Genomic DNA, 18,060 nt, shown 5'->3' with positions numbered 1-18,060 from the left:
CCCAGAGCAGTCTAACTCTATTGAACTTTTAAAAGATTTAAATATGACCTGAAGTTGAAATGGAAGAATCATCTATTTCAGTAAAAGAAAATTTAGCGCACAACTCTGAAAGTATTAATAGCATTTTAATGGGGATTTGCTAAAAATTGAGATTTCTATTCAAACCCAAGAAGAGGAGGCACCGTATTTTTTGGAGTTTAAGACACATCTTAATTTTGGGGGATGAAAATAGGGGGAAAAAAATTCTGCCTACCAGGTAATTCATCTCCTAGCGATCTTCATCTGGTCAACTTCAGCACATAGGTGTGCTGGTTTTGAGCGTGCACACTTTTTATCCCTTGGTTGAGGGATGAAAAATAGCTTCTAAAGCCCAGCTGATTGATGGAGGGAGCAGCAATGAGAAAAGCAGGCAAAGCATGGAAGATGGCTTCACTCATTAGCGCCTCATTAGTGCTGAAAAATACCTTCGGAGTATAAGACGCACCCAATTATCAGCCTCTTTTAGGGGGGCAAAAGTGTGTCTTATACTCTGAAAATTATGGTGATTTCTAGGTTAGGACATGAACGAATCCTGACGAATGCTCCTTCTGACGCTGGCAACAAACATTAACCTTCAGATTCAGTTGCACAAACCATGAAGAGGATGAGGAAGCAGCAAAACCCTTCCCCACTTAGAGCATGAAGGCGCTGAAAGTCATCCCTTGTGGGCCTACAATGCCTAGTCTAAGATTGAAAGGGAGGAGGAGCTCTTATGTGGGGGGGAAAGGGCAGTGGTGCAATTCAGCCGGTTCTATCCAGTTCGGGTGAACCAGTAGCATTGGCGATGGGAAGCTCCACCCACCCGCCCGGACATCATCACATCCTGTAAGTTGATTTCACCTCTGAAACATGAGTATTAAGAACTTGGGGATTGTTAAAGGGGAAAATGTGTGTGGAGGGGGATGGATATGACAAGAGCTCGGGGCTTCAGTCTTAAACAGCAAGAAGACTGTCACTGGCACAAGCAACAAATTTCTTACAAACTCAGCATACATTCAAATGATTTTATGAGACACAGATTATCCAAAGCAGCAACAATGTTATTTTAGGATTGATACTTGTACATTTATTTCATGAGAAGTTAGAAGACTGGGGGGATATACAGTAAAAAAATAGAATATTTAATTATGCACGATCTTTATGTTACAAGAAACTTAAGAGGATACACAATATCAAAAACAAAATATTTAATGAACAGTAATTTGCTCTAGGCACTACTAATATTTTTTTAAAAAAAATATCTTTAAAGTGCATAGATTTTTGAAGGGTAACAATGGAAAGTTCATATTTAGAATTGGAGGTTCGTATTTAGCATGGGAGATTCAATCCAAGACTACAGCATTCAGAAATACAATTTCATGTGCCCTGGAAGATTGATCAAGTCATTTCAAACCAGGATGACCAACACACAAAATTCAAGTATTCAACATGTGTATCCGTTTTTATGTATCATTTTTTCTGCACAAGAATAGCTTATTCCCAGCTTATTCGGTATACTAACAGGCATTGTGTTTTATAATTTAAATGAATACAGGTACTCCTTGACTTACAATAGTTCACTTAGTGATGGTTTGAAGTTACAACGGCACTGAAAAATGTGATTTAGGACCATTATAGCATTCCTGTGGTCATGTGATTTACATTTGGATCCTTGGCAAGTAATTCACATTTAAGACGATGGCAGTATTGCCCGGGGCCACTTGATAACCAATTTTGTTATATTTATTTTGTACAATGACAATAAAGGCTATATATCCATCCCCTTTTGCAACCTTCTCACCAGCAAAGTCAATGGGGAAGCCAGATTCAATTCACCATTGTCTTATTAACAGAACAACTGCAGTGATTCACTTAAGAACTGTGGCATGAAAAGTGGTAAAATGGGGTAAAACTCACTCCATAAATTTCTCATTTAGCAACATAAATTTGTGGTCAATCGTGGTTGTAAGTTGAGGCCTACCTGTACTGACTCACTTAAGAGGCCTACTATTGTCTGGTTATTTTTGCCCATCAATAAGAACCGTCAGGAACAAGAAGCTGCAGGTCCCATCGGTCAGGCTGTGCCAACTGGTTGAACTCCAAGAATGTGCCTTCTCTGTGGCTGGCCCTGCCTTTGGGAACAAGGTTCTCCTTAGTTTCTTGAACTTTAGGAAACAAAGATTCCTTTTCAACAGGATATGGGATGGGATGACTTGTGATTCTATCGATGTATGTATTGTAATGTATATACGGTATATAAAGGTAAAGGTTGCCCTTGCATGTATGTGGTAGTCATTCCTGACTCTAGGGGGCCGTGCTCATCTTCATTTCAAAGCCGAAGAGCCAGCGCTGTCTGAAGATGCCTCCGTGGTCATGTGGCCAGTATGACTAAATGCTGAAGGCGCATGGAGCGCTGTTATCCTCCCACCAAAGGTGGTCCCTATTTTTCTACTTGCATTTTTTACATGCTATTGAACTTCTAAGTTGGCCGAAGTTGGGACAAGTAGCAGGAGCTCACTCCATTACATGGCACTAGGGATTTGATCCGCCAAACTGTCAACCTTTGTGATTGACAAGCTCAGCATCTTAGCTTATACACGGCACTAGGGATTTGCTCCGCCAAGCAGCTGGAGTGTCGTCAAGGCTTGCAGAGGCGTCGCAAGAGGTAAGGACGCATGCGAGTGTTGCATGTGTGCGCGCACGCTGCGCACATTCATGTGGTGGATACTGGGCTCTATTGCAACTATACCAGTTGCAAGGGGATCTGGAACCCACCACAGATGCATACATACATGTGTTTGTGTATGTGTGTGTATACGTATACAAACACAAACAGACACACTTGCTTACTGTTTTCTAGGTTAGCCTATTTTGAACTGTTCTTTCCTGTATGTATGTACCTATTGGCTATTAAGACGGTTAATAAATTGAGCTCCTAAATCACAGGTGTCAAACTCGATTGCATCACCTGATGTCATGTGACTTTTTTTGCCTTTGTGGAACCAGGGTGGGCGTGGCTTGCACATGGCACATCTGGCCTGTGGGCTGCCAGTTTGCGACCCCTGATCTAAATAAATCAAATTCTGCTTGGCTGGCCTTGCATATGCAAGGTAACTAATAATAAAAATAAACCTTGCGTTATAAATAGTTATGAATGGCAGTTCAAACTGAATCAATAGCAGTGAAGCTTTCCAATGAGTCTATTCCATGGCTCAAGAGTTATATGAGAAAGCTCTTCCCTGAATCGGCCTTCAGCTACCTTTCATTCCTGGAGAAGTTTATAACAAAACAGGAGTCCTTCATGTCAGGTCAGAAGACATTTAGTACGTTAGCAGTGCAAATACATACCTTAAATTGTGGCCAACATCAGAGATCAACTATTGCAAGTCTTCCAACATGAGAATAATAGATTGGGTACTCGGTAGCAGCCTAGTTATTAGATTTTGCAACAAAAGCAACTTCTAAGCACTCCTCAAGGATAGGCTCATGTGCTGTGTAGCCTGGTGGTCAATTTTTATAACTACGGCTTAGGTAATTTGCTAGGCCAAAAATGGTCACACCTTGTGCAAGAAATGAAATTGTGCAATGCACTTTGCCCTCTGCAATTCCAAATGCGAAATCTCCATATTCAACATAGTCTTCATTAAAAAAAAAGTTTATTGAAGGCTAAAAATAATTAATTTTCAATGTTACAGTCCGTATAAAAATTGTTATTTTTTTCTCCATACTAGGATATCAAAGCTTTTCAAATATTTTCTTTTCTAAATATTCAGTCTTTGCTTCCGTGGATGACAATCCCATGGAATTCCATTCATAGTGAGGGATCTGAAAGAGAAGTATATGATTAAAATGGGAGTCCATTATTAAAAATGTTATTCATATTTCATCCCTTCCACTTTCCTCAAATGTATTATTTACATGGGTACTTTAAAGTTGGTTGCTGCCTTTGGGCAACAGGTGCATATTTATTCTAAGAAAAAATATGCAGAAAATTCTGAAATGTTATTCAACTTTTTTAAAACAGAGGAGACACCATACCTGAACAACTTGATAACCAAGAATCTCTAAATGCCGCTTTTTCATGGCAATATATCCTTTGACGTGATTTGAATTTTTGCAGAAAGCTTCTGAATCAAGGAATTCCACAGCAATCCTGAATTAAATAAAACTTCAAATTTATTTTCATATAACCAAAAAAATACAGCTTGCAAGTATTTTATAATCACTTTATGTACTCATGACACCTGTTGTTTTAATAAAAACCCCAAAGGTTTTTCTACAGTTATAATTGTAATTCTATTAATTATACATAATTATAACACTGAACTGCCATTAAAATTTAGCATCTGATTAAGACTTCTGAATTAATTGTTACAATAATTTAGCTGTAATGCCACTTTTTACAACACAGGAAAAGTTATATTTATCTATAGCTGGCTTCAGTATTATCTCTCATCTTTAAAAAATTCATCACTGGAATTTAAAATACCTGTTGTACGGAGTAGAAATGTAATTATATCAAACATATTGCAAGTTGCTTTAAACCAAAATAAGAATACGGTTAAATTCTAAACCCTAAATTACTTCTTGCCTGAAATTTTGGTGTGGTTCCCTGCAATTCTCTGGCATTAAATAGAACACAAAGTTGTTTTAGAATTATCTTTATGGACCAACTGTTCAGAAGGTACCTATATTATTTTTTGTAATTTTATTGGCCATTAGATTATTTTTATTTCATATATAAAAACTCACTAGTGCATCATTGTTCTGTAAGATTTGATTCTGCTATGAATTTTATGTAAGTGATAGACCTATGGGTATCTGTTCAGTTTAGAGTACATATTTATTTATTTATTAGACTTATATACCGCTTCATAGGGCTTTCAGCCCTCTCTAAGCGGTTTACAAATTTTTTTAGCAAATTGAGTCAGCAACTTGCCCCCACAGTCCGGGTCCTCATTTCACCCACCTTGGAAGGATGGAAGGCTGAGTCGACCTTGAGTCGGTGAGATTTGAACCACTGAACTGCAGATCACAGTCAGCTAAAGTGGCCTGCAGTACTGCACCCTAACCACTGCACCACCTCGGCTCTTAATATGCCTTCTTTGGATTGTATTCCGATTTTATTTAAATGATATCACTTATCGAAAAATACAATAATATATGTGCTTGTGTAAATTACGTATTAAAGTGATAGACTTTTCTATAACTATCTTCAAACCAGAGGTTGCACCAGCTGTCCCCATTCCTTGATCAGAGGCTATCACTCTTGCCTTAGTCAGGGCCAGAATGGACTACTGTCATTCCAATGTACATGAGGTTGCCCTTCAAGAAATGGTACGTGTTCCCTCGGTCAACAAAGAGCTCTGTCAGCTTCACTGGTTGCTGGTTTGCTTCCGGGTTGCATTCAAAGTGCTGATAAGTACACTGTGCAAAGTACAATGACCTGATATGCCATGGGGCTGGGTTATTTGAAAAGCTACCTCTCCCTAGTTACATCTACCCATTCCATCAAGTCCAACAGAAGAGGCATGTTATAGGTCATGTCAATAAAAGAGTGTCATCTGATAGGACCCAGGAAGAGAGCCTTATCTGGCCCAGCATCTGACTTTTTGAATATAATAACCCAATGAAATTAGATAGGCCCCACCCACCCTGCCTTTGGAAGCTCTGGTGTCATGTTTTTGTCAGCGTGCCTGGAATCTACAAATTGGTTATAATGAATGGATTGCATTCTCCTGCAGATTATGTTTTATGGTTTTCATTATTTTAATGTTTTTATTTTATTTGGATTGGATTGGATTTAACTTTATTTGTATGCCGCCCTTTTCCCTGAGGGGACTCAGGGCGGCTCACAATTCAGGGGGAGGGAAGGACAAAACAAGTTATACACATGAAGACAATACATCGTTAAAAAGCACAACAGTCATACTATTCGGGTGGGGTTGAAGACTTTAGCCCCAGGCCTGTCGGGACAGCCAGGTTTTAAGGGCTACGCGGAAGGTCTGAAGGGTGGTGAGGGTACGAATCTCCACGGGGAGTTCGTTCCATAGGGTCGGAGCAGCCACCGAGAAGGCTCTCCTCCGGGTAGTTGCCAGTCGACATTGACCGGCTGATGGAATTCGGAGGAGGCCTAATCTATGGGATCTTATTGGCCTAGTGGAGGTAATTGGCAGTAGGCGGTCTCTCAAGCACCCAGATCCAATACCATGAAGGGCTTTGTAGGTGACAACTAGCACCTTGAAGCGCACCCGGAGATCAACAGGCAGCCAGTGCAGCTCGCGGAGGATAGGTGTTACGTGGGTGAAACGAGGTGCACCCACGATTGCTCGCGCGGCTGCATTTAGTTGTTTATTTTTGTTTTCTGTTATGTGTCTGTGGAAGGCACCCAGAGTCACATATGTGAGATGCTATATAAATCAAATAAATACGTGAATAGGGAAAAAATGCCACCTGTCTAATTAAGATCCCTGTTCACTTGATTGAAATTGTAAATACAATGTGCCATCACCTGCTCAGGGAACTGCCTGGAATGGAAAATCTAGTGAAAACCCTTATCGTGCTGCATTACCTGCATAACATTACCTGTGTAACATAAAAAAATACATGGTCACCTTTGAAATCCTGATGGTAGCCCTTTCCTTCCACAGGAGTGATTAGCTTCTGCACAACCTATGTTGTCTGAATTGGGAACGGCAACATGTTGGTCTATATATGGCACAGGTTTCCTGTTTTTGCCAATCATAAATTCAAAATCTGAAAGACATGAATGGCTATCAGCAATTTGAAGCTGAAATCATACCCAACATAATTTGCAAATAGGCATTACTTCTGCATCACCAGAATAACATAAAGTAGGACTGTGCAGTGTTCGCGTTTGAAGGCAGTGAGGTGCTTCAGAGCATTTGAGGGCATGAATGAAAAAGAGCAATGTGAAGGCATCAGGCTAGAAGTCAGGAGACTGTGAGTTCTAATCTCATTTTAGGCAAGAAAAGTGGCCTTGGGCCAGTCACTCGCTCTTAGCTCTACTCACCTCACAGGGTTGTTGCTGTTGTGGGGAAAACAGGAGGAAGAAGGAATTATTGTGTGTTTGTCACCTTGAGTTAACAAAAATAATAAGGTCAGGAAATTGAATGAATGAATGAATGAATGAATGTGGCAGCTGCTTGGGACTTTTAGGTTAGCTAATATGCAGCTGCAAAAATTAGACATGTGCCAAAGAATTGCTCCTAAGAGAAAAACATGTACAGTCTTCAAATCAAGAATGTCATGCCCCTACAAGATCATAACCATTTAGACAAAACACTCAAGTCTTAAGGGAAAACAAAACAAGTGTTATACTCTGTGCTTGAAACAACCCACCAATTCTATAGTAGTAAGACGTGAGTGCAGAACATCTGGCATAATGACTTCTTCCTAGGATTTCTCCAAGTAGTATATATATCTGCTGTTGCAACAGACTGGATGAATCAGTCTCTAGGGGGAAAAAAAAGACAGTGAAGAAAATAAACACCAAGTTAGAAATACAGAGGAGACCAAACACCCCCCCCCCAAATGATCTATTATTTCTCAAAGGCAAAGTTATCAGAGGCTTCCCACCATCTTGGCTCATTTTTTTTAAAAAAAGATCACAGTTCTCCAAAGGAAGCAGATCAAACATGACAAAGGAGGCCTTTAACTTTACAGTAGGCAAAGTTTCTAATTTTTCCATATCCAAGGAGTAACAAATCCATTTTTATAAAAAGAACACCACGATTCAAAGGAATTGCAGCCTTGATGAGGTTTAATGCTATTAAGGTGCCAAAAAGTAGAAATATTCACTTTTTTCCTTCATCTGTTCACAGAAGCGTTTATGAAACCATGGAATCTGAAGCTCAGGGCACTCCAAACACACAGCTCGATTCAGCTCCATCAGCTGGAGGGAGGACTTCCTTGCTGATTTCCATGGTAGAACTGTTTTTTAAAAAATCCAGAAGAAATAAGCACAACAAGACAATATTTAGAATATAACTCTGCTAACCATGAATAAAGAAAAGAAAAAAGGCTATTTTTTAGACAAAAAAAATCACAAATGTATTAGTATCACATTTCTTACTTCACTGTGATAGCTAAGTACAGGTATCATTGAAGAATTCATAAATTAACAACTAGCACTTCTTTTTAAGAATAAAAAACATGCTAAGATTAAAACAAAACTAATTTCTAAAAGTTAAATTCAGGGAGTACTGAATCCATTCAATTTTGTTTTACTTCATGTCAGCTTCTGAAGAAGATTCTTGGTGACAACCCCTCTTTGGAGGCAGCTATACTTAAATAAATGTAGCAAAAGTAAACAGCATTATACTTTTTTTTATTATTGGAATGTTTTTGTTAGAATACATTCATGGAACTTTTAGCAGCTGTTTATCCATGTATCGATAAACACAGTAGGAATGTAAAGATAAAATATATAAAATGATGGGTAGGTTGAAGTTTTTCCTTTGTTATAGGTTCATTTTTCAATTAAGAACATTGTTGAAATGCAATATCTATCTGTATCTCTCTATCTCTATTATCTATCTCTATTATCTATCTATCTATCTATCTATCTATCTATCTATCTAATCCATCCATCCATCCATCCATCTATTTATCTATAAATAAAACTGTGGGTGAAATGTACACTTCAGTGAGAACAATGCAGGCCCAAACAATATAAAAGTCTAGCAAATCTAATTGCAGAAATTACTTTGGCCAATTTTTAGACCCTGAGAATACAGGGTATCTGCAAACTAACCATCATAATACTTTTTGAAAGGCTTAAATAAAAAACAGGAGTAGAAATTGCTGGCGAAGAAAAAACCCTTTAAGTATTACGTACTATCAAGTCAATGCACGAAAGTACTATACTTTATTTGGAGTTGTCTTTTATTTTTTTCCCCAAAGAATTGAATACTTTATTCTCAAGAATTCATTTTTTTAAAATACAAGAGATGTTTCTAAATTCTATTTATTAAATAGAAATTAGCACTTACTTTGAAGCTCAGCATCCAACTTGGAGAGAAACTCTATATTAAATATAGCCGTTATCACATTCTGTGGAAAATACCCAGAAGAAGCCAATGCGAAACCAAGTAATACAAGGAGAGAAGGCTCAAAATGTTCTGTACAAAATAAAAATATGAATGCATGCTATTAAAAACCTTATTTTTCTAAAAGTAGTACAGCAGATACCAGGTTTCCCCGAAATAAAACAGGGTCTTATTTTCGTTTGCCCCACGAAATATGGCCTTGGGCTTATTATAGGGGGAGGGCTTATTGTTTTGGGGTTGCCAGGAAGCTGCTCCCTTGCGAGCGGGCTCCCGAAGAGCCAGGCACAGCCGCAGGGGCAAAGCAGCCTGCATGTCTCCCAGCCTCACCATACCCCGGCCCAGCTCTCCCTGCAGGGCCAGGGCACTGCCACCGCTGCCGCGCTCTGAGCATAACTTCTTGTCCAGCTTCCAAACTCCAAAACTTGGCTGCCGAGTCTTCCAGCAGCGGCCGCTTTAGGAGTGCGCTCTATGGTTGTGGGCCATCTGCCGGACAGAGTCTTCCAGCAGCCAGCCCACAACCATAGAGCACACTCCTAGAGTGGCCGCTGCTGGAAGACTCGGCAGCCGAGTTTTGGAGTTTGGAAGCCAGAGAAGAAGTTATGCTTGGAGCACGGCCGTGGCGGCGCCCTGGCCCTGCAGGAAGAGCTGGGCCAGGGCATGGTGATGGGGGTGGAACAGGTGCTCGCGCAACCCCCTTCTCCAGCTGGGCAGAGCTCCATGCACTGACCTAGGGGGTATCTCTAATGTGCCGAGCCCCAGGAGCTGGGGAGTGGGCAAAGCGCCATGTGGCTTGGTGCCTTAGGGATACCCCATAGGTCAGTGAAGGGTGCTCTGCCCGGCTGGAGAGGGGGTTTGCTGGGCGGTTGCTCATGAGCGTGGTCACCTCATGGCTGCTTCGCCCCTGAGGCTGTGCCCGGCTCTCCGGGAGCCCACTCGCAAGGGAGCAGCCGCCTGGCAACTCCCCGCTTCGGCCAGGCAGAACGACACTCCCCAATCTAGCGGTATCCTGAAGGCACCAAGCAACGTGAGCGCCTTTCCTCCCCGACTCCTGCGGCTTGCTGCCTTCGTGATACCGCTAGATCGATGAGCAGTGCTCTGCCTGGCCAAGGGGGGGAGTGTCCATGGGGCTTATTTTCGAGGGAGGGATTATATTTTTGCCCATGCGAAAAATGTGGCAAGGCGTTAGTTTCAGGACCGGTCGTATTTTCGGGGCAACATGGTAGGAAATACAAACCCTCACCCCAAATTGTCACAGAAATGTACAAATTGAATAGTTGAGAACATTGATATGCTTTCTTATCTGAGAGTTAAATACTTGGCATTTTTAAAAGGTTTAGATGGGAGTAGAAATAATATATTTCCAACCTTAATTATTGTTAATTGCTTTATTTTAGCAATGTTTTTAGTTTCATATATTTTATTCTACCAAGTTATTAAGATTAGGGGACATACAATCAGTGTAAAGAATGAATGGAAAAGAGCAGTTTTGAAATTGTTTTAATATAACTTTTAATTCTTTTCAGTTTTGAAAAATCTATGCATTTCCAAAACTATAAAGCATTTCCAAAACTATAAAAAAGATTATGACATCATAACACTTTCATTTTCCTTTCTTTCCCTTTTGATATTTCCAGTTTTTCTTCATTCAACATTTATTTGCACTGCTCCTCTTTTGAGAGATGCCCAAAATGTTCTATAATAATCTAAAAACATTTGAGATTACCGGTAGAAGCAAAACAATCCATGCTAAGAAATAGGGAATTCATGATTGAGGAAAGCCAAGATAATGGCCCTTTAAAAGATACATCAGCACTGGCCCTTAGTGTTGCTGAGAAATGTTTTAAATGCATTCCACCATATACTGTATAACAGAAGGGCCAGCTGTCAACTCTGAAGCGAACCTGGCTGAAACTATTTTTGAGGCTTCAGGATTGCCACAAGGAAGAAGGGACAGGGAGAGGGGAAATAGATAGCTGGGGTTTTGTAGTCAAAACAAAAAGTTTTTCTGTGGGAACCAAGGCCATTCCAATAGATAGCTGGGAAGAGGAGGAGTGGAGCAACCGGCCAGCACCTCTATTGGACAATATGATTGATGACTTGGGGGAAGGGGGAACTTTTACTTTTTAATCAGGTGAAAACCACAGGAACTTCCAGAGTTAGTTTTCACCAGTTGTGCCGATATGATGTATCTAATGAATTGTTCTTTGAGGAATCTACCTGCCTCAGAGTTCTGCTTTTTTTATGGATATATATATATATATTGGATATAAGTTTATTTATAGGCCGCCCTTTTCCCTGAGGGGACTCAGGGCGGCTAACAACTTATAGGGAGGGGATACAAACAGTAACATATAACATAACACATAATTAAAAAATAAACAACATTCATTCAACATTCGGGTGGGGGCAGATCAAGTCTTTACCCCCAGGCCTGGCGGGATAGCCAGCTCTTGAGGGCTGCGCGGAAGGTCTGAAGGGTGGTGAGGGTACGAATCTCCACGGGGAGATCGTTCCAGAGGGTCGGAGCTGCCACTGAAAAGGCTCTCCTCCGCGTAATGGGTGCATTACTTAGAACATTGACCCCAGCATGGCACAAACAACTTAAACTTATTTGTCAAAATCCTATCCTATCCTCATTACAGTCATATTGTGTGAACAAATAATGAATAATCAGCATGGGAGGAAGGGCATGATGGCAAATATCACTCAATAGGGCAGGACCTTTTTGTTTTTATTCATTGGGCTTATGTTGAAGAGAAGAACAGATTCTATACCCACATTCTCTCCATGTAACTAATTGTAAGAACAATGATACTTAATACCAGTATGCATATCACTCCTTTATTTGCTCAGTCCTTGCCAGGGGATTGCTTTCACAAATTTACAAAGTTTTGCCTTCATGTGTATGGCTCTTTTGCAACATATTTTCTAAAAATATGTAAGCAAAAGTGTAAGCAACTTTGTAAGCATCCTTAGAGAAAATAACCAGATAAAATACTCTTAAAAATCCATTATTTTTATTTTAAAAAAATCTATTTTCAGTGACCATTTTAATGTATTCCTACTTAGAACTGTAGTTATTTTTAAAAGCTATAGAATGGGACAGTGCCCACATCATGGTTGGTTCTTTAAATTTCTTCTTTAAGAACGTTTAATAAACATTCGGAAGTTAGAATATTCTCAATGAAAATAATGAAAGAGACGAAGTACATATATTTGCTTTCTTTCCTTTTAAGAAAGAGACAGAAATAGAACAGTTTATAGCTTGACATCACTTCCAGAAAAATGTAATCTGACAATCCTTTTGATAGTCAACTTACCCAAGTGAAGACTGATATGATTAATGCAAGCCTCAAAAAATTTCTCAGATTCAGGGGGTTCATAATTAAATAAAGAAAATAGAACAAGAATAACATGTACTTCTGAATAGTAAATCTAGAGAAAGAAAAGAAAATAGGAGAAATTGGCTCATCTGTTTTTGCCAGTTTTGCATAACAGTCAAAATCCAACCAAATTTGAGATTACAACTATCTGTCAACCTCTCCAAGCCTTCTTAAAACCCTGGGGAGAAGAGTTTTTCAAATATTCTGGTCCCAAGAAACTTTGATACTTCTAATTAGCACTTTAAGTTATGTTCTGAAACCGAAGGGTAGCTCAGGAGGTTATTATAATGAGGGAGTCATGCTTTTCTAATCGGCTCCAGTTGTTTGCTTACTTGCAATATTCTCAGCATTTTTCAAAGGCAAAGGCCAAGTTATAGTACTCCATATAAGATTTAACTACCTGTATTTTTCAGACTATAAGACGCACCGGTGTATAAGACGCACCAAGATTTCAAAGAGGGAAGTAAGGAAAAAAAGTTTTTGCCTTCCCTCAGCCCCTAGCATCACTCTGCAAGCTTCAGCAGGGCTGGGGTAAGGCAAAAACGCCCCCATTTTTGTGAAAAATGGATGGGAAATGGGCTGTTTTCCCCAAAAACGGAGGCGTTTTTGCCTTACCCCAGCCCTTACAAACCCTGCAGAGGGCTGCTGGGGGCTGAGGGAAGGCAAAAATGCCTCTGTTTTGGGGGGAAAAGGCCCATGTATAAGATGCACCAACATTTCCATGCTCTTTTAGGGAGGAAAAAGGTGTGTCTTATATTCCAAAAAATACGGTAAGTATTTGTCCCTATAGATTTGGCACCTCAACAAAAGATAGATTAAAAAAAAAAAAAAAAGACAGAATCCTATTCTCAGCAAAAACTGGGCCCCTCGGTTCAGATGACAATTCTGAAATAATCCTAAATGGAAAACTTCACCTTAACAATCATAATCTGAGTTCTGATGTCATTTCTGATCTTGAACTAATAGACATTTGCAAATGAAGGAGGAGAAATCATTTATTTAAAACAAATGATTGGGTGGGAGGTGCAAAAGGCTGCTTAACCAAGGATGTCTGATTTGGGAGGCTGGTTCCTTGGTGGATTTTAACCCTTTCTATGACAGGAACTATGTTTTATTTCTACACACAAATACACACACACGCCACCACCACCACCACCTTCAATTGCTTCTTTCCCTCATCTTCATCCAGTTTTGTTTTCTGCTTTCTCTTCCCTTTTCAGTACATTTTGATCTTATGAACCCACTTCCATCCTATGTTTTTTTCTGAAAATCTAAAAATCTTTTTTTTTTCTTGGTACATTAGGGATACCCTCTAGGTTAGTGCATGGAGCTCTGCCCGGCTGGAGAAGGGCTCGCGCGAGCGCCTGTTCCGCCCCCAGCAAGCATGCCTCCCAGCCTCACTGTGCAATGGCCCAGCTCTCCCTGTAAGGCCAGGGCGGCGGCGGCAGCAATGGTGCCGCGCTCTGAGCATAACTTCTTCTCCGGCTTCCAAACTCCAAAACTCGGCTGCTGAGTCTTCCAGTAGCGGCTGCTCTAGGAGTGTGCTCTATGGTTGTGGGCTGGCTGCCGGACAGAGAGTCTTCTGGACAGAGTGTCTTCCAGGGTTCCATGCACTGACCTAGGGGGAATCCCTAATGTGCCAAGCTGCAAGAGCTGCGGGGTGGGCAGAGCACCAGGTGGCTTGGTACCTTAGGAATACCCCCTAGGTCAGTGAATGGTGCTCTGCCCGGCTGGAGAGGGTGTTTGCCGGGCGGCTGCTCATGAGCGTGGTCACCTCATGGTTGCTTCACCCCTGAGGCTGTACCCGGCTCTCCGGGAGCCTACTCGCAAGGGAGCAGCCACCCGACAACTCCCCCCTCTGGCCAGGCAGAACGCCACTCCCCAACCTAGCAGTATCCCGAAGGCACGAAGCAACGTGAGCGCCTTTCTGCCCCCCTGGCTCCCGCGGCTTGGTGCCTTTGGGATACCACTAGGTTGGTGAGCGGTGGGTGCTCTGCCTGGCTGGGGGGGGGGTTGTCCAGGGGGCTTATTTTCAGGGGTGGGCTTATATTTTTGCCCATGTGAAAAATGTGGCAAGGCGTTAGTTTCAGGAGAGGTTGTATTTTCAGGGAAACATGGTATGTAACTTAAAAAATGAAAATGCTGTGAAATCCGGACTAGTTCAGATTAAATATATGCATTCAGTTTTCACTGATTTCATTTCAATTAGCAACTCCACACTTTTCTATTTAAAAATCAATCAAATTCTCATTATTTGAGGTTGTATACAGGTAGTCCTTGACTTTTACAACAGTTTGTTTAGTGATCAAGTTACAAGTGACTTTGGACTATTTTTCTTACTTAAGACTGTTGCAGCATCTCCACGGTCATATAATCAAAATTCATACACTTGGCAACTGACTCATATTGATGACAGTCGCAGTGTCCCAGGGTCATGTGATCACCTTTTGTGAACTGCTGACAAGCAAAATCAATGGGGAAGCCAGATTCATTTTACAACCGTGTTACTAACTTAACAATTTTGGTCATAAGTCGAGGACTTCCTGTATATTCAATATTTCTGCATGCTCCTCATCCTACAATCTGTAACAAAAATATATGTATTTATGAACTAAAATATATTTTAAATTATTGAGAATCAATAATCTGTATTAAACAGGGTTTAAAGGAGGAGCTCTGACAATTCAAGTGACTACAAATAAAAAAAACCCACCAAATAAAGAACAGTACAGAAATATAAATAGGTATGGTACTGTACAGCTGGAATTAGAAGAAAACAAGATCGTACCACAACCATGGAAATAAAACAATAGAGTTGGAAGGGACCTTGGAGGTCTTCTAGTCCAACCCCCTGCTCAAGGATACCCTACACTATTTCAGACAAACTTGTGAAGGCGAGCTATTCCATTGGTTGATTGCTCTCACCATTAGCGTGAGAGCAATGTATGATATTATCTTTTGACAAATCATGTTCTTTTGGCACCAAGCCGACATTTTTCACATAACTAGCAGGGTTCCTTAAATCCAATTTCTATGCCGCAACTGAACCTTCAGTGTGTATAGCATATGCTCTATTGCAGAATTGCAGGCCTTCCCTCATTGCCCACTACCCATTTCTTCACTTTCAAGAGAGAGAGACAAGATAGTCCTTTGTACCTGATCAATATGTTCGGTGGCAACCGCAGCTATTCTGCCCAGTAACAGTGGACAGCGATAGTTGGTTCCAATCAGAAAGGATGCAAACTTCACGACATTTGATGGTGTGATCTGATCTCGCAACTGATGTAAAGCAGCTATGGTCTTCCCGAGAAGCACTTCCTGAAACCATTTCCCGTTTAAATATCTGAATTCCTTCAGCAAAAGATCCAAATTGTTCATTCTCTCAAGTCTCTGAAATGCGCAATTGTTAACTTTTTGCAAAAGTGTCCCGTATGGTCCGGAATAGCTTTTCTGATTCGGTTTATGATGTTTCATCCATTTTAGGAGATCTATGGTAAAGCTATTGAGCTGATTCAGATTGCACTGAGGTAGGACAGCATCAATTTGAGTAACTACAGCTTCATCCACATAAGGAGAAGGAAGATTAGAGAGAACGTGGACCAGCATGAGAACATCAGCGGGGACTCTTTTAACTTGTAAATGGCTGGAATTGAGACAACAATAAACAAAAAATACATTAATAAAATAATAAATTGGGGGGGGGACCATTAATTAAAAAAATCAATGCACAAGATATGTGTACCACGTATGTTTTTACTACATGATTTTTAGATAGATCACATGCATACTTATTAAAATGTGCTGAGGATTATTTTCAGAGTTATAATGCTAGAAAACTGGAAACAAGGAACAAAGAAAATAAGGAACCAACAGTATTAAACATTTATAATTGAAACCATTATTTCTATGAATTTTAGCTAAGAATTTAATGAAGATACGTATCTATTAAAGCCATAAAGGTAAAAACAATATGTTTAACTAATGCATGTCCTTTTATTTCCAGATGATGCACATACATTGCTCTGAGCATACAAATGAAATAAACACACAACACAGACGCACGCACGCACATACATATATGTACGTATAAAATTTAGAGAGGAGGGGGGAATTTACAAAGGAGGGTAAACTGTCAAAAAGCAGTACATTGAGTTTTGATTAATAGAGGGACATTTAGGTAGATGCCACTCAAATAGAAGAGAATGACACTGGGGGGGTGGGGTGGGGGGGAATGGAATGTGGTTTGTTCATGTATGTAACAAACACTTGGAAGTTCAAACAGAATTTTCCAGGTGAGTCACAGTCTATTTGAATGCTAAATTAATACAGAAATGCAGCATGCATTGAAATTTGGAAGGTTTTTTTTTTTTTTTTTTTTTGCCTTTATTTGTATGCCGCCCTTTTCCCTGGGGGGGCTCAGGGCGGCTCACAATTCAAAAAAGGGGGGGGGGAGAAGACAAACAATAAACAATACAGCATGTTAAAAAGAAAACACAACAGTCGCACAATTCGAGTGGGGCTACAATCTTAACCCCAGGCCAGCCGGGACAGCCAGATCTTTAAAGCGGCGCGGAAGGACTGGAGGGTGGTGAGGGTCCGAATCTCCACGGGGAGTTCGTTCCAAAGGGTCGGAGCAGCCACCGAGAAGGCTCTCCTCCGGGTAGTTGCCAGTCTGCACTGGCTAGAAGATGGAATTCGGAGGAGGCCTAACCCAGGCCCACTACCATGAAGGGCTTTATAGGTGATAAGTAGCACCTTGAAGCGCACCCGGAAGAAGGAGACATTGAGTCCAAAATCTTCATTTTTATTCTTCAAATAGCTGTCACCACAATTTTTATGAAAATAAGAAATTGTTAGAAATGATTTATTTTCCAGACATTGTATGAGTTAGCTGATGAGCCAGTATCAAATAGACTTACAGAACACTTGCTCTGTAGAAGTGTAATGCACACTTCTATAGGGCAAGTGTTCTGTGAACCTATTTGCAAAGCTGTATTAAATTTGCAGACCTGGGCAGTTCTGTCACTTGTTTAAATCAGTATTTCATTAGTGCTCAGCTGCGAAGTGTAGGATTCCTAAAAAGTCTGAAAAAGACAGATCCACCATTTTATATTCCCTTACACTCATCAAGTGTTTCTAACCCCCATGTACAAGCCCGAATGAATAAAGTTCAAGTCTGAGAAACTAGATGTGCTGGGAGGGAGGGGTGGGGGAGTACCTTCTTACCAGATTGTCAATTGTTGTAATTTGGAATATAGGTCAGATTTGGGCCAATGCAGCATGGCTAGCACATTTGTCATTCTCAAAAGCTCGTATGGTTTATACTGATCCAAGTATTTGTGAAAGAGGGATATAATCCTGAAAGCCAAAAAGATACACATTGCAGCATTAGGTTTCAAGTTAGAATGTTCTCTGGAGTGACTTATTCCGTTATACATACCAGACAAGCAGCAAAGTACAATTTTAAAACAAGTGGACTTTGTTTTAAAGGTCCATTCTCTTGCAGCAATTCGTATGTAATTCTTAGGGTTCTTTGGCCCGCCATACAGACTAGAAATACCTTTTTGGTATAATTTTTTAATTACCGT

At 40.4% G+C, this 18,060-nt stretch overlaps 1 protein-coding gene across 2 annotated transcripts in view; it reads right to left on the bottom strand.

Moving 5' to 3' along the window:
• Positions 1-1,029: 1,029 nt before the first annotated feature.
• Positions 1,030-18,060, bottom strand: part of FASTKD1 (FASTK mitochondrial RNA regulator 1) — a 31,987-nt gene continuing 14,956 nt past the window's right edge. For both annotated transcript variants that reach the window (XM_087709349.1, XM_087709354.1), the window contains exons 7-15: positions 17,699-17,830; positions 15,629-16,115; positions 12,410-12,524; positions 9,033-9,161; positions 7,840-7,971; positions 7,381-7,494; positions 6,633-6,774; positions 4,057-4,171; positions 1,030-3,843 (exon numbers count right to left, since the gene is read on the bottom strand). In XM_087709349.1, the coding sequence (XP_087565475.1) occupies positions 3,754-3,843; positions 4,057-4,171; positions 6,633-6,774; positions 7,381-7,494; positions 7,840-7,971; positions 9,033-9,161; positions 12,410-12,524; positions 15,629-16,115; positions 17,699-17,830 (1,456 nt within the window). In that variant the 3' untranslated portion in view covers positions 1,030-3,753. The remainder of the gene's footprint in view (positions 3,844-4,056; positions 4,172-6,632; positions 6,775-7,380; positions 7,495-7,839; positions 7,972-9,032; positions 9,162-12,409; positions 12,525-15,628; positions 16,116-17,698; positions 17,831-18,060) is intronic.

Source organism: Thamnophis sirtalis, unplaced genomic scaffold, assembly GCF_051295495.1.
Source record: "Thamnophis sirtalis isolate CommonGarterSnake01/CBP01778 unplaced genomic scaffold, rThaSir2_p1.2 scaffold_1, whole genome shotgun sequence".
In the NCBI taxonomy this organism is placed as follows: Eukaryota; Metazoa; Chordata; class Lepidosauria; order Squamata; family Natricidae; genus Thamnophis; species Thamnophis sirtalis.
The sequence above is the reverse complement of the archived record's forward strand: the minus strand, read 5'-3'. Positions and strand labels throughout refer to the sequence as shown.